This window comes from Pseudophryne corroboree, chromosome 4, assembly GCF_028390025.1.
Source record: "Pseudophryne corroboree isolate aPseCor3 chromosome 4, aPseCor3.hap2, whole genome shotgun sequence".
In the NCBI taxonomy this organism is placed as follows: Eukaryota; Metazoa; Chordata; class Amphibia; order Anura; family Myobatrachidae; genus Pseudophryne; species Pseudophryne corroboree.
In genome coordinates, this window is record NC_086447.1 from 543,810,739 (window position 1) to 543,833,118 (window position 22,380).

Sequence of the window (22,380 nt, forward strand, 5' to 3'; positions counted from 1 at the left end):
CACAATTCATTTATGTTTCATATACACCTTATACACACAGGATTAAGGTCATTTAATACAATATTTTTAATAACTTTGTGTTTTAATTTTAAACAAAGTTTGTGTACATTGAGCCATTAGAAAACAAAGGTTTCATTATCTCACTCTCACTCAAAAAATTCCGTATTTTGGAATATTCCGTATTTTGGAATATTTGAATATGGGATACTCAACCTGTATTTCATAATTGTCATTTAGCCCATTCGCGTGAAGGGTATTGAGTTCATAAATCCAATACATCTCTCGTTGGGAAAGTTTTTTCTCCCGATCCCAACCTCTTGGTCCCAGATGTACCAATTCAATGGCCTTGAACCTCATACCTGATACATCTGATTCATGGCAATTCTTGAAATGTTTAGGAATTGTATGATTCTCTTGTTTATTTTTAATACTTCTTACATGTTCCTGTATCCGAATTTTTAATTGACGTTTGGTTTTCCCCACATATTTCAATTTGCAGGGGCATTCTAATATGTATAATGACCCATGATGAATTACAATTGATCATTTCTTGTATGGGGTACGTTTTGGAGTCATTAACATTCATTAATTAATTATATATATATATATATATATGTAATCAATGGAGATGAAACACGCGCCTCATGGTGTAATCATTTTTCACTGTATTGGATACACAAACAACACTTATATGGGTATTCTGCGTACCAGATAGTAGAATTAGTACTCATATCACAATTAGAAGCTTTGCCCTCTCAGATACAACCAACCTCAATATGGTGCAAATAGGAAGTTTCTCAGAATTCCATAATATAAGTGAAAAAACTCCACTGCTTACTGTGTGTTAAAAAAAATGATAACATTTATTCAAACATACACAGCGCAATTGTGGGTTTGGCACATAAAAAGATAAAAAGAAAGAAATAAACAGCTTAGCTTGTTATCCCAGTAGCATAGGGATAGCAGTTTTATTGGCAAATGGTCCTAGGCAAGTCCACAGCAATGCCCAAATGGGGAGGAGGTGTAGTATAAAGTCCTCTACGAGTTTCAGCCATTTCTTAAGGCCTGATCAGGAGACCCAAGATTTGTGCGCAAGTTCTTATTTTTTTTTATCTGTATCTCCTTCGTGTTGTGGATCTGCATTTGTTTTGCCAAAACCTCTCTTGTGGGTTTTGGATCTGTATTTGTTTTGGATCTGTATTTTTTTTTTTTTAAATCATGAAATCAGTGAAAATCACAGAATTTGGGCCTATTTTGTTACTACAGTATTATTAGCCTCAATAACATTCATTTCCAATAGTTTCCATTGAATTTTGACCACCTAGCAGTTCAAAATATTGTTTTCATCCATTTTAGGCCAAAGGTTGCAGCAAACTGGCTGTTCACTAACCAATACAGCAGAGACACAAACACGCAGCAGTTTATAGCACATATATGAAACATTACCACACGGCAGTGCCAAAATAAAAAAGTGGTGCAAGATGGAATTGTCCTTGGGCCCTCATTCCCAAAATGATGTTGGATATTAAAAAGGACATGCACATTTTAACAAAACAAGCAGTTAAGTGACAGGAACATACACTTTTGTGGCTGCAGTGCTTGCTTTGTTTGGGCCCCGACAAATCAATTTTTTAGAAGGTCTAGCTCCAATCACTAATGATGAGGATGTTGATTATAAGATTGTTACTTACATTATAATCTTGTTAAAAAATGTCATGTCTTTGCCGCAAATAGCTGACTTACACACTGGTGGCTGACTTCCACAAACAACATCATCATGAACAGCCTCACTGTCAGATAGTATACACATATGCCCCCTCATCCTGTACCACTTCCACACACAAATCCTCAATTTCTATTATGACCTTCTCATTATCACCATCTGTACTTGTACTGCTCCCCACATATGCAGAGTGGTGCAGAAATGGTGGAATGTGTTGAAGGAGGCTTCTCTATGAAGACAGTGGGAGAAAATAGGATTTTAATTACCTACCTGTTATTCCTTTTCTCGTAATCCGTAGAGGATATTGGGTTCCATTTAGTACCATGGGGTTTAGATGTGTTCACTAGGAGCCATGGGCACTTTAAGAATTTGATGGTGTGGGCTGGCTCCTCCCTCTATGCTCCTCCTACCAGTCTCAGTTTAGGAAACTGTGCCCGATGAGACGGACATGCTTTGAGAGAAGGATAGATAAGGATAGTGGTGAGATTCCGAACCAGCAGACACAACAAGAGGAAAGCCAAGCTAACCAAACTTGAAACAGAAACAGCAACGGCTGAACCATCATTACTTAACCAAGTAACAGTGCAGGAAGAACGAAGCACTAGGCGGGCACCCAGTATCCTCTACAGACTACGAGAAAAGGATTTACCGGTAGTTAATTAAAATCCTATTTTCTCTTACGTCCTAGAGGAACCTGGGGTCCATTTAGTACCATTGGGATGTACCAAAGCTACCAAACCGGGTGGGAGAGAGAGTACCTAGGTTCCTGCAGAACTGATTGACCAAATTGAAGGTCCTCAGAGGCCAATGTATTGAACTTGTAAACTTTGCACACGTTTTCGACCCTGACCAAGTAGCTGCTCAGCAGAGCTGTAAAGCCGAGGCACCCCGGGCAGCCACCCATGAAGAACCCACCGACTTAGTAGAGTGGGCCTGTACAGATTTTGGACATGGCAAACTTGCCATTGAATAAGCATGCTGGATAGTAAGTCTGATCCAGCATGCAATCATCTGCTTTGAAGCAATCTTATTGAGATCATAAAGAAACAAACAGCGAGTCCATCTTTCTGTGATGAGCTGTTCTTTTCACATACACCTTCAAAGCCCTCACAACATCCAAAGACTTTGAAGTAGCAGAGGTGTCAGTGACAAACGGACCACAATAGGTTGGTTGATGTGAAATGCAGACACCACCTTAGGAAGAAATTGCTGACGAGTTCTGAGTTCAGCTCTGTCCTCATGGAAAATTAAATATGGACTTTTGTGAGAAAAAGCCCCCAGCTTCGACACGTCTTGCTGAAGCCAAGGCCAACAGTGTGACAGTCTTCCACGTAAGATATTTTACGTCCACCTCCTGTAATGGTTCAAACCAGTCCGATTGGAGGAAATGCAGCACCACATCGAGATCCCAAGGTGCCGTGGGAGGCACAAAGGGAGGTTGGATGTGCAGAACACCTTTCAAGAATGTCTGGACTTCAGGGAGAGAAGCCAATTGTTTTTGAAAGAAAATGGACAAGGCCGAAATCTGGACTTTTATAAAGCCCAGACGTAGGCCTCCATTCATTTGCGCTTGCAGAAATAAAAGGAAACATCCTAGATGGAATGTAGGCCCCCATTCATTTGCGCTTGCAGAAATAGAAGGAAACATCCTAGATGGAATTCCACCACAGAAAAATTTCTGCTCTCACACCAAGAGATGTATTTCTTCCAAATATGAAGGTAATGCTTAGATGTTACCCCCTTCCTGACTTGGATCATAGTCGGGATAACCTTGTTAGGGATCCCTCTCCTGGCTAGATTCAGCCGTTCGACTTCCATGCCGTCAAACCTAGCCATGGTAAGTTCTGATAGACAAACGGACCCTGTTGCAGAAGATCCTCGCAAAGAGGTAGAGGCCACGGATCTTCGAGGAGCATCTCCAGAGGGTCTGCATACCAGGCTCTTCTTGGCCAGTCCGGATCAATTAGAATTGCTTGAACCTTTTCCCTTTTTATTCACTTTAGAATTCTTGGGATCAGAGGAAGTGGAGGAAACACGTACACCATCTGATAGACCCATGGACTAGTCATGGCATCTACCGCCACCGCCTGTGGGTCTCTTGAGCTGGAACAATATCGCTTGAGCTTCTTGTTGAGACGAAAGGCCATCATGTCGATCTGTGGATATCCCCATCGACGTGTCAAGCACCTGAATACTTCCGGGTGAAGGCTCCACTTCCCCAGGTGCAGGTCGTGTCTGCTGAGGATGTCTGCTTCCCAGTTGTCTACTCCCGGAATGAAGACTGCTGACAATGCCACAGTGTTTCTCTCTGCCCAGAGGAGAATCCTTGACACCTCTGACATTGCTACTCTGCTTTTCGTTCTGGCCTATTGGTTTATGTACGTTACTGCTGTCACATTGTCTGACTGGACCTGAATAGCCCGATCTTGAAGAAGATGTAAGGCCTGTAGAAGGGCATTCTATATGGCCCTGAGTTCCAGAATTTTGATTGGAAGGATGACTTCCTGACTGGACCATCTTCCCTGAAACTGCACCCCCTGAGTGACTGCTCCCCAACCTCGGAGGCTTGCGTCTGTGGTTAGCAGAATCCAGTTCTGAATTCCGAACCTCCGACCCTCGACAAGGTGAGAAGTCAGTAGCCACCACAGAAGGGAGATCCTGGCTTTTGGTGACAGACGGATCCTCTGGTGCATGTGAAGATGCGATCCGGACCATTTGTCCAACAGATTGAGCTGGAAGGGTCTTGCATGAAACCTTCCATATTGAAGAGCCTCATAAGAGGCCACCATTTTCCCCAGAAGGCGAATGCATAGATGAACGAATATCCGGGTTGGCTTCAGGACATCCCGAACCATCAACTGGATTACTAATGCCTTTTCCAATGGAAGGAACACCTACTGCGACTCCGTATCCAGTATCATTCCAAGGAATGAGAGCATCCGTATTGGCACTAGGTGAGACTTTGGAAGGTTCAGAATCCACCCATGATCCTGGAGAAGTTTGGTTGAGAGAGAAATGCTGTCCAGCAACCTTTCCCTGGACAGTGCTTTTATCATGAGATCGTCCAGGTACGGAATTATGTTCACTCCCGGTTTGCAGAGTAGAAACATCATCTTTACCATCACCTTGGTGAACACCCTCGGTGCCGTGGAGAGACCAAATGGCAGGGCCTGGAACTGGCAGTGCAAACCATAGATAAGCCTGATGAGGCAGCCAGATCGGAATGTCAAGGTACGCATCCTTGATATCCAGAGACACTAGGAATTTCCCTTCCTCCAGACCTGAGATCACCAGTCTTGGAGACTCCATCTTGAATTTGAACACTCATAAGTACGGGTTCAACGACTTGAGGTTCAAAATTGGTCTTACCGAACCGTCCGGTTTCGATACTACAAACAAGTTGGAATAGTACCCCTTGTTTAGCTGATGAGGTGGAACTGGAACAATGACGTGAGTCTGTACCAGTTTTTCGATGGCATGTTGTAAAGTTATACCTGCCTCTTGTGAAACTGGCAAGCCTGATTTGAAGAATCTGTGAGGTGGGAGCTCTTGGAACTTCAGTCTGTAGCCCTGGGAAATAAGATTAATGACCCAGGGATCCTGGCACGAATTTGATCAGATCTGACTGAAGAATTGTAGGCGAGCTCCCACCTGACAGCCTTCCAGGCACTGCGGTCCACCGTCATGCTGAAGTCTTTGAGGAAGCAGTTCCTGAACTCTGTTCCTGAGCACCTGCTGTTGCTGGTTTGCATTGTTTACTCTTGCGCCGCTAGCGGACGTAGAAGCTCCTCTGGATTTGCCTTTAAACTTGGCCATCTGAAAGGACTGCAACTTAGAAGCTGAAGAAGTCTTCTTGGTTGGGGGGCTGCAGAAGGAAGATACGTAGACTTACCCGCAGTAGCTGTGGAGATCCATTTGTCTAATTCATTTCCAAACAAGGCCTCTCCTGTAAATGGTAGGCCTTCCATGCTTTTCCTGGAGTCAGCGTCAGCAGTCCACTGGCGTAGTCACAAGCCCCGGTGTGCCGACACTGCCATAGCGGTGGTGCGTGCGTTAAGCACACCTATTTCCTTTATGACTTCCACCATAAACTTTGCAGAGTCCTGAATATGCTGCAGGAGTAAGACAACATCCCCCCTAAGTAAGGAATCTAACCCCTCAATTAGGTTACCTGACCATCTAGCAATGGCTTTAGTGATCCACGCACATGCAACAGTGGGTCTTTGGGCCACCACAGCAGCTGTGTACAATGATTTGAGTGTAGTCTCAATTTTACGATCAGCCGTGTCTTTCAGGGAGGCTGCACCAGGAACAGGCAGTACAATTTTACGTGACAGCCTAGAGACTGATGCGTCCACTATCGGTGGATTTTCCCATTTTTTTCCTATCCTCCAGAGGAAAAGGAAAAGATGAGAGCAACCTTTTAGGGATCTGAAACTTCTTATCAGGATTAACCCATGGTTCTTCAAACAGGGTATTCAATTCCTTTGACGCAGGAAAAGTAACTTAGGACTTACTTTTTACATTAAAATAAAATTCCTCACACTCCTCTGACACCTTATCAGGAATATGCAGAACATCTCTGATAGCCTCTATTAAGAGCTATTATTCCATGTGAGAGAGCTGCACACACACACCCTTCCCCCCTGAGTACACATCTCCCTCCTCCATGTCTGACCTGTCAGAGTCAGACTGCAGGATATGAGCCAGAGATCGCTTTTGCGGACAAATGGGAGGGGACTGAGACGCTGTTTTGGGGACCGAGTCTCTGTTCATAAACTCATCCACAGTCTGTTTTAAGTATTGCGTCTCTTTCTCATTACGGGACAATTTTGTAGAAAGAGTTGAGATCATTCCCTTAAGATAATTAACCCATTCCGGGTAGTGAGCCCCCTGGTGAAGAGAAACACTCTGCTGTACAAGACACACATTCTTTGCCTGACATAATGTAATGTGACAGCACACACACAGGAAAGGTTAAGCACAATTAACCCACAAAGAGCTCTTCAGGGAGACACAAAGTTGTTTGGAGCCAGCCCCCACCACGCCCTTATCGCTAATGCAAAGCTTAGACAGGTCACAGACTAAGTACCCTGATAGGGGACTTAGTACACTAATAATTGCTCCCCCCTGCTATGACCCCCTGATACCACTGAAGTAATCTGGAGTACACTGGAGGTCCTGCGCAACCTGTCCTGTCAGCGTCTGTGTCACTGCTGAGGGAAAATGGCACTGGTAAGCTGCTAGGTCCTCTCATAGTGTTGCCCCACCACTTCAATGGCACGCGGTCTTCCCACTTTTTTTATACTGGCTGAGGAATCTGGTGCTTAAAATGGAGAGAACTGTTTTAAGGCTGTTGTGCCAGTATAGGTAGTGTGTACAGTGTACTGGGACGCAGTTGTGTCCACCCCGTTTAGAAGCCGTGCATCTCCATAATGACCGGCGCCCCGCTAGCCAGGACACCGGCTCAGTACTCACCACTCTTCATTCTTCTGGCTCTGTTAGGGGTGGTGGCGTGCTGCGGGAATGTACGCTCGCCATGGTGGGGCTTGCGAATAGTTCTCTAAGGAGCTCAGTGTCCTGTCAGCGGGAATGGGACCATTAACCCTTCAAGAGGTTGGGACATTCCCCCCCTAAGTCCCACAAAGCAGGCAGGTTGGACCCCAGTATCCTCTAGGACATAAGAGAAATGTCAGACTCACACATAGCTGATGTGGACATCCCTAAACGTTCTTCAAGAATGTCTCATGGTTCTGAATGCACAGTTTGTCTTACTGCCTCTGCAGCTAACTTTCCTTTTGATGTTTCACTGTAAATTTAAATGATTTTGCATACCCTGACTTAAGACCTCTGTGCTCCTGGGCATTGGCCTTAGTAGATAATGTTGGCTGACTTGTATCGTCATGACTGGTGGCAGCACCTGCCCCACTAGTATGTGCTTCCTGCTGTCCTCTCAATTTTTTGTCCTCCATATCTATCCACAAACACGAACCAAGTGGAGTACAGCACACACCACAATTTTAACAAAAAATATAATAATTAGAAATAGTAATAAAAAATTGTGGTTTAGTTTCACCAACAGTGTCGCACAATACGTGTATGAGTAAGAAAATAAGATTTTACTCACCGGTAAATCTATTTCTCGTAGTCCGTAGTGGATGCTGGGAACTCCGTAAGGACCATGGGGAATAGACGGGCTCCGCAGGAGACTGGGCACTCTAAAAGAAAGATTAGGTACTATCTGGTGTGCACTGGCTCCTCCCACTATGACCCTCCTCCAGACCTCAGTTAGGATACTGTGCCCGGAAGAGCTGACACAATAAGGAAGGATTTTGAATCCCGGGTAAGACTCATACCAGCCACACCAATCACACCGTATAACTCGTGATACTACACCCAGTTAACAGTATGAAATATAACTGAGCCTCTCAACAGATGGCTCAACAATAACCCTTAGTTAGGCAATAACTACATACAAGTATTGCAGACAGTCCGCACTTGGGATGGGCGCCCAGCATCCACTACGGACTACGAGAAATAGATTTACCGGTGAGTAAAATCTTATTTTCTCTGACGTCCTAGTGGATGCTGGGAACTCCGTAAGGACCATGGGGATTATACCAAAGATCCCAAACGGGCGGGAGAGTGCGGATGACTCTGCAGCACCGAATGAGAGAACTCAAGGTCCTCCTCAGCCAGGGTATCAATTTTGTAGAATTTAGCAAACGTGTTTGCCCCTGACCAAGTTGCAGCTCGGCAAAATTGTAAAGCCGAGACCCCTCGGGCAGCCGCCCAAGATGAGCCCACTTTCCTCGTGGAATGGGCTTTTACTGATTTAGGATGCGGCAATCCAGCCGCAGAATGCTCCAGCTGAATTGTGCTACAAATTCAGCGAGCAATAGTCTGCTTAGAAGCAGGAGCACCTATTTTGTTGGGTGCCTACAGGATAAAAAGCGAGTCAGTTTTCCTGACTCCAGCCGTCCTGGAAATATACATTTTTAAGGCCCTGACTACGTCCAGTAATTTGGAATCTTCCAAGTCCCTAGTAGCCGCAGGCACTACAATAGGTTGGTTCAAGTGAAAAGCTGATACCACCTTAGGGAGAAACTGGGGACGAGTCCTCAATTCTGCCCTATCCATATGGAAAATCAGATAAGGGCTTTTACATGACAAAGCCGCCAATTCTGACACACGCCTGGCCGAAGCCAAGGCCAATAACATGACCACTTTCCACGTGAGATATTTCAAATCCACAGTTTTAAGTGGCTCAAACCAATGTGATTTTAAGAAACTCAACACCACGTTGAGATCCCAAGGTGCCACAGGAGGCACAAAAGGGGGCTGAATATGTAGCACTCCCTTTACAAATGTCTGAACTCCAGGCAGTGAAGCCAGTTCTTTCTGGAAGAAAATCGACAGAGCCGAAATCTGGACCTTAATGGAACCCAATTTTAGGCCCATAGTCACCCCTGACTGTAGGAAGTGCAGAAAACGACCCAGCTGAAATTCCTCTGTTGGGGCCTTCCTGGCCTCACACCACGCAACATATTTTCGCCAAATACGGTGATAATGGTTTGCGGTTACTTCTTTCCTGGCTTTTATCAGCGTAGGAATGACTTCTTCCGGAATGCCCTTTTCCTTTAGGATCCGGAATTCAACCGCCATGCCGTAAAACGCAGCCACGGTAAGTCTTGGAACAGACAGGGCCCCTGCTGTAGCAGATCCTGTCTGAGCGGTAGAGGCCATGGGTCCTCTGATATCATTTCTTGAAGTTCTGGGTACCAAGCTCTTCTTGGCCCATCCGGAACCACGAGTATCGTTCTTACTCCTCGTTTTCTTATTATTCTCAGTACCTTTGGTATGAGAGGCAGAGGAGGGAATACATAAACCGACTGGTACACCCACGGTGTCACTAGAGCGTCCACAGCTATTGCCTGAGGGTCCCTTGACCTGGCGCAATATCTAGTTTTTTGTTTAGGCGGGACGCCATCATGTCCACCTGTGGCCTTTCCCAACGGTTTACCAACAGTTGGAAGACTTCTGGATGAAGTCCCCACTCTCCCGGGTGTAGGTCGTGTCTGCTGAGGAAGTCTGCTTCCCAGTTGTCCACTCCCGGAATGAACACTGCTGACAGTGCTAAGACGTGATTTTCCGCCCATCGGAGAATCCTTGTGGCTTCTGCCATCGCCATCCTGCTTCTTGTGCCGCCCTGTCGGTTTACATGGGCGACTGCCGTGATGTTGTCTGATTGGATCAGTACCGGCTGGTTTTGAAGCAGAGGCCTTGCCAGACTTAGGGCATTGTAAATGGCCCTCAGTTCCAGAATATTTATGTGTAGGGACGACTCCTGACTTGACCAAAGTCCTTGGAAATTTCTTCCCTGTGTGACTGCCCCCCAGCCTCGAAGGCTGGCATCCGTGGTTACCAGGACCCAGTCCTGTATGCCGAATCTGCGGCCCTCTTGAAGATGAGCACTCTGCAGCCACCACAGTAGAGATACCCTGGTCCTTGGTGACAGGGTTATCAGCCGATGCATCTGAAGATGCGATCCCGACCACTTGTCCAAGAGGTCCCACTGAAAGGTTCTTGCATGGAACCTGCCGAATGGAATTTTGCTTCGTAAGAAGCTACCATTTTTCCCAGGACTCGTGTGCAGTGATGCACCGATACCTGTTTTGGTTTCAGGAGGTCTCTGACTAGAGATGACAGCTCCTTGGCTTTCTCCTGCGGGAGAAACACTTTTTTCTGTTCTGTGTCCAGAACCATCCCCAGGAACAGTAGGCGTGTGGTAGGAACCAGCTGTGACTTTGGAATGTATAGAATCCATCCGTGCTGTTGTAGCACTTCCCGAGATAGTGCTACTCCGACCAACAACTGCTCCTTGGACCTCGCCTTTATAAGGAGATCGTCCAAGTACGGGATAATTAAAACTCCCTTTTTTCGAAGGAGTATCATCATTTCTGCCATTACCTTGGTAAAGACCCTTGGTGCCGTGGACAGTCCAAACGGCAGTGTTTGGAATTGGTAATGGCAATCCTGTACCACAAATCTGAGGTACTCCTGGTGAGGATGGTAAATGGGGACATGTAGGTAAGCATCCTTGATGTCCAGGGATACCATGTAATCCCCCTCCTCCAGGCTTGCAATAACCGCCCTGAGCGATTCCATCTTGAACTTGAATTTTTTTATGTATGTGTTCAAGGATTTCAAATTTAAAATGGGTCTCACCGAACCGTCCGGTTTCGGTACCACAAACAGTGTGGAATAGTAACCCCGTCCTTGTTGAAGTAGGGGCACCTTGACAATCACCTGCTGGGAATACAGCTTGTGAATTGCCTCTAGCACAGCCTCCCTGCCTGAGGGAGCTGTCGGCAAGGCAGATTTGAGGAAACGGCGGGGGGGAGACGCCTCGAATTCCAGCTTGTACCCCTGAGATACTACTTGAAGGATCCAGGGATCCACCTGTGAGCGAGCCCACTGATCGCTGAAATTTTTTGAGGCGGCCCCCTACCGTACCTGGCTACGCCTGTGGAGCCCCCGCGTCATGCGGTAGACTCAGAGGAAGCGGGGGAAGAATTTTGATTCTGGGAACTGGCTGACTGGTGCAGCTTTTTCCCTCTTCCCTCGTCTCTGTGCAGAAAGGAAGCGCCTTTGACCCGCTTGCTTTTCTGAAGCCGAAAGGACTGTACCTGATAATACAGTGCTTTCTTAGGCTGTGAGGAAACCTGAGGTAAAAAAATTTCTTCCCAGCTGTTGCTGTGGATACGAGGTCCCAGAGACCATCCCCAAACAATTCCTCACCCTTATAAGGCTCTATGTGCCTTTTAAAGTCAGCATCACCTGTCCAGTGTCGGGTCTCTAATACCCTCCTGACAGAATGGACATTGCATTAATTCTGGATGCCAGCCGGCAAAAAATCCCTCTGTGCATCCCTCATATATAAGACGACGTCTTATGTTCGCAAAATAGTATCCCTGTTTGACAGGGTTACAGACCACGCTGCAGCAGCACTATCTGCAGGTCTCAGTCTAGTACCTGAGTGTGTAAATACAGACTTCAGGATAGCCTCCTGCTTTTTATCAGCAGGTACCTTCAAAGTGGCCGTATCCTAAGAAGGCAGTGCCACCTTTTTTGACAAACGTGTGAGCGCCTTATCCACCCTAGGGGATATCTCCCAGCGTAACTTATCCTCTGGCGGGAAAGGGTACGCCATCAGTAACTTTTTAGAAATTACCAGTTTCTTATCGGGGGAACCCACGCTTTTTCACACTTCATTCACTCATTTGATGGGGGAACAAAACACTGCCTGCTTTTTCTCCCCAAACATAAAACCCTTTTTTAGTGGTACTTGGGTTAATGTCAGAAATGTGTAACACATTTTTTATTGCCGGGATCATGTAACGGATGTTCCTAGTGGATTGTGTATATGTCTCAACCTCGTCGACACTGGAGTCAGACTCCGTGTCGACATCTGTGTCTGCCATCTGAGGGAGCGGGCGTTTTTGAACCCCTGATGGCCTTTGAGACGCCTGGGCAGGCGCGGGCTGAGAAGCCGGCTGTCCCATAGCTGTTACGTCATCCAGCCTTTTATGTAAGTAGTTGACACTGTCGGTTTATACCTTCCACCTATCCATCCACTCTGGTGTCGGCCCCACAGGGGGCGACATCACATTTATCGGCATCTGCTCTGCCATCACATAAGCCTCCTCATCAAACGTGTCGACACAGCCGTACCAACACACCGCACACACACACAGGGAATGCTCTGACTGAGGACAGGACCCCACACAGCCCTTTGGGGAGACAGAGAGAGAGTATGCCAGCACACACCAGAGCGCTATATAATTTTGGGATTAACACTATATTGAGTGAATTTTTCCCAATAGCTGCTTGTATATACAATATTGCGCCTAAATTTTGTGCCCCCCCCCCTCTCTTTTTAACCCTTTGAGCCTGAAAACTACAGGGGAGAGCCTGGGGAGCTGTCTTCCAGCTGCACTGTGAAGAGAAAATGGCGCCAGTGTGCTGAGGGAGAAGCCCCGCCCCTTTTTCAACTGACTTTCTCCCGCTTTTTCTGGAATACTGGCAGGGGTAATTTTACATCTATATAGCCTCTAGGACTATATATGATGTAGATTTGCCAGCCAAGGTGTCATATATTGCCCTCAGGGCGCCCCCCCCCCAGCGCCCTGCACCCTCAGTGACCGGAGTGTGAAGTGTGCATGAGGAGCAATGGCGCACAGCTGCAGTGCTGTGCGCTACCTTGGTGAAGACCGAAGTCTTCTGCCGCCGATTTTCCGGACCTCTTCTTGCTTCTGGCTCTGTAACGGGGACGGCGGCGCGGCTCCGGGAACGAACACCAAGGCCAGTTCCATGCGGTCGATCCCTCTGGAGCTAATGGTGTCCAGTAGCCTAAGAATCCCAAGCTAGCTGCAAGCAGGTAGGTTCGCTTCTTCTCCCCTTAGTCCCTCGATGCAGTGAGCCTGTTGCCAGCAGGTCTCACTGTAAAATAAAAAACCTAAAATAAACTTTCTTTCTAGGAGCTCAGGAGAGCCCCTAGTGTGCATCCAGCTCGGCCGGGCACAGAAATCTAACTGAGGTCTGGAGGAGGGTCATAGTGGGAGGAGCCAGTGCACACCAGATAGTACCTAATCTTTCTTTTAGAGTGCCCAGTCTCCTGCGGAGCCCGTCTATTCCCCATGGTCCTTACGGAGTTCCCAGCATCCACTAGGACGTCAGAGAAATAGTAGTCAAACACTGCAGTTTAATTTCACCAACAGTGTTGCACAATACGTGTAGGAATCAGAAATAGTAATCAAACACTGCGGTTTAATGTCACCAACAGTGTCGCACAATACATATGTGGTACCCATGTTTGGGGATACCCATAGCAGCCCCCCCTTTAGAGCCATAAATGCAGCCAGCGCTACCTAGGGACCCTTTTTTGTTGTCATTTTGTTGCTGGCACTGATAGGGTTAAAATTCCCTACCTGGTGCCTGTAAATCCCTGGAGACTCAGGGATTGGAGGAGGAAAAGGCGCCAAGGAAGGGGGAGGAGATGGTTAAAAAGGAGAGGAGAAGGCGGCATCGTGGTCCGTGGCGTGGCTGCGCAGAGAGGGGAACCACCAGCCGCCGCTGCAGTGTGAAGGGAGAAGCCGCCGACGGAGCCAGAGAGAGAGAGACGCTGCCGTGCAGGGTGCCCCGTGGCTGCTGACAAAGAGGAAACCACCAGGTACCCGCCGCTCAGCAAAGGAGAGACAGAGCCGCGTCGCTGCAGGACGGAGCCGCCAGCCGCCCGCCGTCGCCGTGGAAACAGAGCCGCTGCAGGGGAAAGAGACGCCTCTGAGCTGCAGGGACCCACAGGAGAGGGGAACTACCCGAGGAGGACGCCCAGAAGTGTGTCCGCCGCCACCAGCCTCCACCGATCAGACAGCCGGCACCCAGGAGGAACTTACCCAACAACCGCCAGCGGCATCCACCAGACCGCAGGTACTCCCTTCTCCCCAGTTCAGCTGCCACATAGACTGGAGAGGTTGTGGCTGTAGACACAAACACCCAACCTCAGGGGGATATGAATAGGGTTATGTATAGTGGGGACATTGTACCAGGATTGGCCTACTACATATAATGGGGGACGTCCCTGCTCACGAATATTTAACATCAAGCCTCCCAGAGTAACGTACCGCACCCTGCCAGAGCTGTGGTGACCCACTAGTTAACCCTGTGAAGTTTTGTATTAAAGTTGACTTACTTTTCCGTGGATACAAATACGGATAGTACCGTACCCATTGCTGCTGCGTTATTTTACCAACAGTTAGTACCGCACACCCTCCTACAAGTACTTATCTTACGTCCACCGACGTCCCCTCCGGAGTTTACTGTTGGAGTGCAAGTACTCTGTTAAAGGGACACTGACCGCAAACTGGGCGCACTGACACTGACCCACTGGGCGCAGGAACTGAACATTAATGCCCGGCGTGTAGCGCCATCCTATGGATAGTTTAAGAAGTGCAACAGAATTACTGTCAGGACATTCCTTACTCTAAGATATCACTACATACCAAATGATTGCTATTGCATGTAACAATATTTGATTGTTTGCCGAGTTATTGTCATGCCTGTTGAAATACATAAGCTGTAATCACTGTTGTAGACAGGGAAAGAAATAGGGTATTGAGATGATGTTTAAGATATGCATTTGCTCCAAGTGAGAATGGAGTTATAGCGGTGACTGATATCTTCAGCGCAATAAATGGTTGTCACCGCCCCCCTGCGTAGTGGTTCTTGAGCATATTGTGTTTGGGTTGTCTTCCCGGGGTTCTCCTGGTCCTTCTGCCGCAGCGTCACAGGTGACGGGAAGAATAGTCTCTGGTCTCGACATCGTTGAAGAGTGGATACGGCCGACCACGAAAACGACAGAGCTTCAGGTACGAACCCACTTTATAGCGATATTACACATATACGAGTACAAAATAGTAATATACTGACCGTCAGTGTCACAGCACTTATGAAAATAAAATAAAAATTGTATAGTACACTGGGGTACAGTACAAACAATCAAAAAATATTTTTTTTATAATTATATTTTAGCCTTTTTAGCTTTTATTTTAATTTTACATGGAGGCGGAGCCCCTAGATGGAAGGACAGCTAACACTTTGTTGTCAGATACACCACCAGATGACAGACAGAGCACCCCTGGACTGATACTGATACATAGGATACACCGGCCCCAGGATATACACACACAGTATACTGGGATTTTTTTTTTTTAACACTGGAACAGAGCCCCTGGATGTATATGGACAGATCACCCATTGTTGTCAGATGCACCACTAGATGATAGACAGAGCACCTGTGGACTAATATACCAGCCCTACAGCAGCCAGCAGCCCCATGTCCATGCCCCACAACCCCAACACTGAGACAGACATGTCCATTCAGTACACTCTCCACAGGTGGAATAAAAATGGAGTAGATCACCGGGACCTTTCTCGAATCCAAAACCCATGATAATCCGACAGAAGGATGATGACGTTTTGCCTCGTTTTGGGATCAGAGTCGGCAGGAAGCCCTGAGCCGGACTCGGATGCGGACTAGGAAAGCAAAGTTCGGGTGGGTCCGGTTCTTCGAGAACCGAACCCGCTCATCTCTAAATTGAACATCTTTCTCTGCCCACCTGCACCACTTATATCATCTTCAATCACATCATATGATTTTTCCATCGATTTCAAAGACAAAATCTATACCATTTTCTCAAATCCTGCATGACCCACTGGTCTGCTACACCCCCCAATATACCTTCAGTTAATTTTTTTTAAATGAGGACTCTAAATTTATTATCTCAGACAACATACAGAACTGTACTGTTCCTTTGGCCCTATTTCCTCCAAACACCTTCCCTCCCCCTAATGTATGCTCACCTCTCTCTAACCTCTTTAAAGTGTTTCTCTCCATTAGTCTCCTCTAAACAGATGTTTAGTTAACTAATCCTAAAGAAACAATCTCTCAATATAGACTTTGTCTTCAGCTACCACAATTCCTCTCTCTCTTACTAATTGCTTCCAAACTGCTTGAGTAACTTGTGCACATTGCCCTATCTTACTTGCTGTCCTCTCATTCCCTTCTTGACTCTCTTCCATCCCCAACATTCCAATGAGACTTCACTCCATCAGCCTTTTTTGCAATAGTTCTTTCCTAATGTATTACATACCTACTGGATCATTCCTTCAATGTCTCCCAGCCACAAATTCATGATAATCTGGAATCTGTGTGCCTCCTCACTTCTGTGCTCATCTTGGAATCAGGCCCCTAGTCCTTACACAGGGAGATTTGTACCAAAGCCCCACTTGTTTACTATCCTACTCTAAACATTGAGACATTTATTCTGGAGCATTAGAAAATACATTGATTTGCTATATATGTTATTTCTTAAGGTATGAGATTAATGACTACCTCAAAAAAAGCCGTCCATCCATCCATTGCATTAGGAGACATTAGGCGGCATTCTGTAGTGTTATAGCAAAAGTCACATTCAAGTTCTTCTGGAGGAGAAATTTCTAATTCATATGGAAAACTTTCAAATAATCCTGCATCAAGAGCACCAAGGAATGGAATGACAGCCAAGTAATAATTCATACCTGAAAATAAGTAATTATAAAAAGTGTCAACATTTTATGTACTACAGCGCTGTACATTGAGAGGATTAGGATACAAATAATACATAATGAAATTAAATAGAAGGTAACAGTGATACCCCGTTCACATCGCACAAATAACCCGGTATCGACACGGCATATTGCCGTGTCGAAACGGGTCAGTGTGCGATGTGAAAGCACTTTGGCCGAATTAGCGGGTCGCCTGACCCGGTAATTCAACCCGGTAAAAAAGAAGGGTTATTACCGGGTTGAATACCGGGTCAGGCGCGGTGTGAATGGGAGCCGTTTCGATGCGACACTGCTCCCATTCACAGCATAGGGAGAGGCAGCGCAGGAGATGAGCTTATCTTCCAGCGCCGCCTCCACCCCCGCCCATGCTGCTGCTGCGCCCCCCCGCTGCTATGGCAACTGACCTGGTATATTGCCAGGTCGGAAAGCCACCAAAGCAGAGCAAATGCCGGATCCCACCCGGTAAGGACACGTTTCTCTTACCGGGTGGGATCCGGCATTTGCGATCTGAAAGCGGCATTAGTGTACATTTCAGAGGTGTGGGGACAAATTTAATCAATTCACAATTATACTATTCAACCATCAGCACTGATTATGAATAATATATTTTAGGTACTCACTTTGGATTTTATGGATTTTCTAATTGAAGCACATAATGCAGCAATAGACAAGTCACACAAATTTAAAAAGAGAAAACCTAGAGAGCACAGTAAGCATAATACAGGATTTGTGTAGGCATTTTGGATAATAGCTTCCAAGGATTTGTTTATTCCACCCTCATAAGGTACCAGGTGAGGCAGCCATCTTGGGCACACTGTGTAGGATTACCCTAGGTGGAATAGTCTTCCCTTAGAAGAGATGACACAAAATTATATGATTGCAGCGTCCAAACAAAACTCTCATGTCCATATATTTTTCATGCCATTCACAAGCGTACCAGATGAGTCAGCCATGTTGGGCGCACTATGAAGGTTACACTGTGGGAGGTGAGCCATGCAAAGGCCCATTGCATATATGGGAAACCTAACACTTCTGTATTAGTATGATATACCCTGTACGGAAAGATCCACATTAAGTACAATACATCCTGCCCGCAGAGGAACCATTTGAGGCAACCATCTGGGGTGCACAACGCAGGTTGCCACTGGTTGTTTGTGCAATCACTTGAGGTACACATTACAGGAATAGCACACAATGGGGCCGAAGTACGCTGTAAGAAAGAGAAAGTAGTAAGAACACATTTGCAGGTAAACAATGGAAGAGGGAAAATTGGGTTAACGTATGATTTTGTTAAAATCAGAAATGTTCTGGTCTCATAGAAGCAGTATGGACGGATATGATAATGTGGGGAGCACACTAATGTCTGATGGAAATGTACCTGATGAGCCTGGTCCTGGTGCTCTTCCTACCTTGAGGGGTAGGCCTGGGGGCAGTCCTAATGTTTTCAGCCAGGGGGGTAGTAGGCTTGGTCTTCGTGTTATCATGGCTGAGGAAAGGCCACATAATGAGCTTGAGCTGCAGTCTTTGCAGTCTTTACTTTATAGAGTAGTGTATAATCCAAATCCAGTTCAAACTCCGGTTCTAACTGCATCCTGGAAATTACATCCTTAACAAATGCAGGCCAAGGCCCTGACTGAAGACCTTGACAATAATGCTCTTAAATACTACACACTACATCAACTTGCACAGGGACAGGTGTGTTTATCTTCAACTATCTAATTAACAGAGGGGGTGTTGCATTGCAGACAGGATCACAGTTGCAAACAAACTTTCCTGGAGTGTAGCCAGAAAGAGATGGAAAACTCAAATATAAAAATGTGAAGAGGGTTTTTACTAGAGATGAGCGCCGGAAATTTTTCGGGTTTTGTGTTTTGGTTTTGGGTTCGGTTCCGCGGCCGTGTTTTGGGTTCGAACGCGTTTTGGCAAAACCTCACCGAATTTTTTTTGTCGGATTCGGGTGTGTTTTGGATTCGGGTGTTTTTTTTTTAAAAAACACTAAAAAACAGCTTAAATCATAGAATTTGGGGGTCATTTTGATCCCAAAGTATTATTAACCTCAAAAACCATAATTTACACTCATTTTCAGTCTATTCTGAATACCTCACACCTCACAATATTATTTTTAGTCCTAAAATTTGCACCTAGGTCGCTGGATGACTAAGCTGGGCGACCCTAGTGGCCGACACAAACACCGGGCCCATCTAGGAGTGGCACTGCAGTGTCACGCAGGATGTCCCTTCCAAAAAACCCTCCCCAAACAGCACATGACGCAAAGAAAAATTAAAGAAAAAAGAGGTGCAAGATGGAATTGTCCTTGGGCCCTCCCACCCACCCTTATGTTGTATAAACAGGACATGCACACTTTAACCAACCCATCATTTCAGTGACAGGGTCTGCCACACGACTGTGACTAATAATACTAGCTAGATACTAGCTGCTAATATAGACTGGTTGATAATGAGATGTAGTATGTATAAAGAAGAAAGAAAAAAAAAACCACGGGTAGGTGGTATACAATTATGGATGGACTGCCGAGTGCCGACACAGAGGTAGCTACAGCCGTGAACTACCGTACTGTGTCTGCTGCTAGTATAGACTGGATGATAAATAATGATATAAAAAATATATCACTACTGCAGCCGGACAGGTATATAATATTATATAATGACGGACCTGCTGGACACTGTCTGTCAGCAGAATGAGTTTTTTATAGAAGAAAAAAACACCACACAAGTCACACGAGTCCACGACGAGTGTACTTTTTCAGGCAGACAATCAATAAATATAGTACTATAGTACTGGTGGTCAGTGTGGTCAGGTCACTGGTCACAGTGGTCAGTCACACTGGCAGTGGCACTAGTCTCTCTCTGGCAGCAAAAGTGTGCACTGTTTAATATGTACTCCTGGCTCCTGCTATAACCTATAACTGCTCCCCAGTCTCCCCCACAATTAAGCTGTGTGAGCACAGTCAGATATTAATGACGGACCTGCTGGACACTGTCTGTCAGCAGAATGAGTTTTTTAAAGAAGAAAAAAACACCACACAAGTCACACGAGTCCACGACGAGTGTTCTTTTTCAGGCAGACAATCAATAAATATAGTACTATAGTACTGGTGGTCAGTGTGGTCAGGTCACTGGTCACAGTGGTCAGTCACACTGGCAGTGGCACTAGTCTCTCTCTGGCAGCAAAAGTGTGCACTGTTTAATATGTACTCCTGGCTCCTGCTATAACCTATAACTGCTCCCCAGTCTCCCCCACAATTAAGCTGTGTGAGCACAGTCAGATATTAATGACGGACCTGCTGGACACTGTCTGTCAGCAGAATGAGTTTTTTAAAGAAGAAAAAAACACCACACAAGTCACACGAGTCCACGACGAGTGTACTTTTTCAGGCAGACAATCAATAAATATAGTACTATAGTACTGGTGGTCAGTGTGGTCAGGTCACTGGTCACAGTGGTCAGTCACACTGGCAGTGGCACTAGTCTCTCTCTGGCAGCAAAAGTGTGCACTGTTTAATATGTACTCCTGGCTCCTGCTATAACCTATAACTGCTCCCCAGTCTCCCCCACAATTAAGCTGTGTATCATTTTTTTCAGGCAGAGAACAAGAACAGAACGGATTATTATTTAAATATTAATAAATTATAAAACTGCACTGGTGGTCAGGTCACTGGTCATCAGTCACTAGTAGTATAATATAATAACTCCTCCTAAGCTCCAGTAAGTATAGTAATGAACGTGTCTCACTCTCACTCTCCTATTTTAATTTCTAAACGGAGAGGACGCCAGCCACGTCCTCTCCCTATCAATCTCAATGCACGTGTGAAAATGGCGGCGACGCGCGGCTCCTTATATAGAATCCGAGTCTCGCGATAGAATCCGAGCCTCGCGAGAATCCGACAGTGTGATGATGACGTTCGTGCGCGCTCGGGTTAACCGAGCAAGGCGGGAAGATCCGAGTCGCTCGGCCCCGTGTAAAAAAAACTGAAGTTCGGGCGGGTTCGGATTCAGAGGAACCGAACCCGCTCATCTCTAGTTTTTACCTATGAAGGAAGGAGAGATGGGATTTAAATTCCGGTTCTAGCTTCCTCCTTGAGGCCAAGGAATTGACTTGTTGCGATGCCAAGAGATGGTTATGATTAGAACTCGGAAGATGGCAGCAGTGTTCATGGCTCAATCTAAAATGCAACAACAATGAGGCTGCGCTTAGAGAGATGAATTGTCTGGATAACAATATAAAATTTATTAAACTTAAAATCCGTCCATTGGACAATTAATATAGAAATACACTGTGATAAATGCCTCTAAAACACCTTTTTTAAACCATCACATAAGCTTATTCCAAATGGACCAAAGGACCCTGAGGTGTGAGCCTCTTCATCACCCCATCACAATTTAATACTGCAAGCCCGGACCATCGCGGACCCCAGAATCTGCCTGACTTGAACCATATCCACAACTAAGGACTGGACTTTTGTTTACCAAAACGCAATACTGGTGAGGACTTTCCTTGACTTCATGATAAAATATTGGAACTGCTAATCCTCCAGCGTTGGGACTTAATTCTCCAGCCCAGGGACTATGCTATAGCCCCAGGATAAAATTGGTTTCAAGTATACAGGGTCCTTTGGTCCATTTGGAATAAGCTTATGTGATGGTTTAAAAAAGGTGTTTTAGAGGCATTTATCACAGTGTATTTCTATATTAATTGTCCAATGGACGGATTTTAAGTTTAATAAATTTTATATTGTTATCCAGACAATTCATCTCTCTAAGCGCAGCCTCATTGTTGTTGCATTTTAGTTTGGTCTTTTTACATAGGTGTAACTATCCTATACAGGCAGCTGCTGCACTTTTTAATTGGAAAACACTTAAAGCGCCCTTTCCAACCTTGGTTGGTTTGTTTCACCATTCATGGCTCAATCCCCAGCATTAATTCTTATGTTTGAAGTCACAGCAACATTTGGCATTTTAGGGAGACATACTATGGGGTATATGCAATTGCGGTTGAAATCGGGGCATTTTCAACAAAAAAAACCATGTTGAATTGGATTCGACAATGCAATACAGTACTTTTCGACAAAAAAACGGACGTTTCAGATTCGACTTTTTGCAATTCGACATTTTTAAAATTCGACATGTCTGCAGTGGTAAAAATGCGGCTTTTCGACAAAAGTATATTCAATTGAAGAATGTCGATTCGACAACAGTGCTTTTCGACAGTAATTTCCTCAATTTCATTCCGCCTCACTTTGCTGGAGGAATCTATTAAAAAATTTTAAAAACTTTTTTTGTGTGTTTTTTTTTATTGCTAATAGCATATCTATTTATATTAGAAGGGATTATGTACTTGGTTTGTCTATTAGGAGACACAAGTATTATTTATATATTTTTTAAAAGAATATTTTTTTTTTAACTGACTAAAATAGAGAGAGCATGGTTTTCAGTGGGAAGGGATGGGAATGGGTTAAAATCAAGAAAAGAAAA

At 45.5% G+C, this 22,380-nt stretch overlaps 1 protein-coding gene across 1 annotated transcript in view; it reads right to left on the bottom strand.

The window, feature by feature from the left end:
• Positions 1-22,380, bottom strand: part of C4H6orf58 (chromosome 4 C6orf58 homolog) — a 138,282-nt gene that overhangs the window by 94,678 nt on the left and 21,224 nt on the right. The window contains exon 3 of the mRNA XM_063919344.1: positions 16,677-16,861. Within this exon, the coding sequence (XP_063775414.1) occupies positions 16,677-16,861 (185 nt within the window). The remainder of the gene's footprint in view (positions 1-16,676; positions 16,862-22,380) is intronic.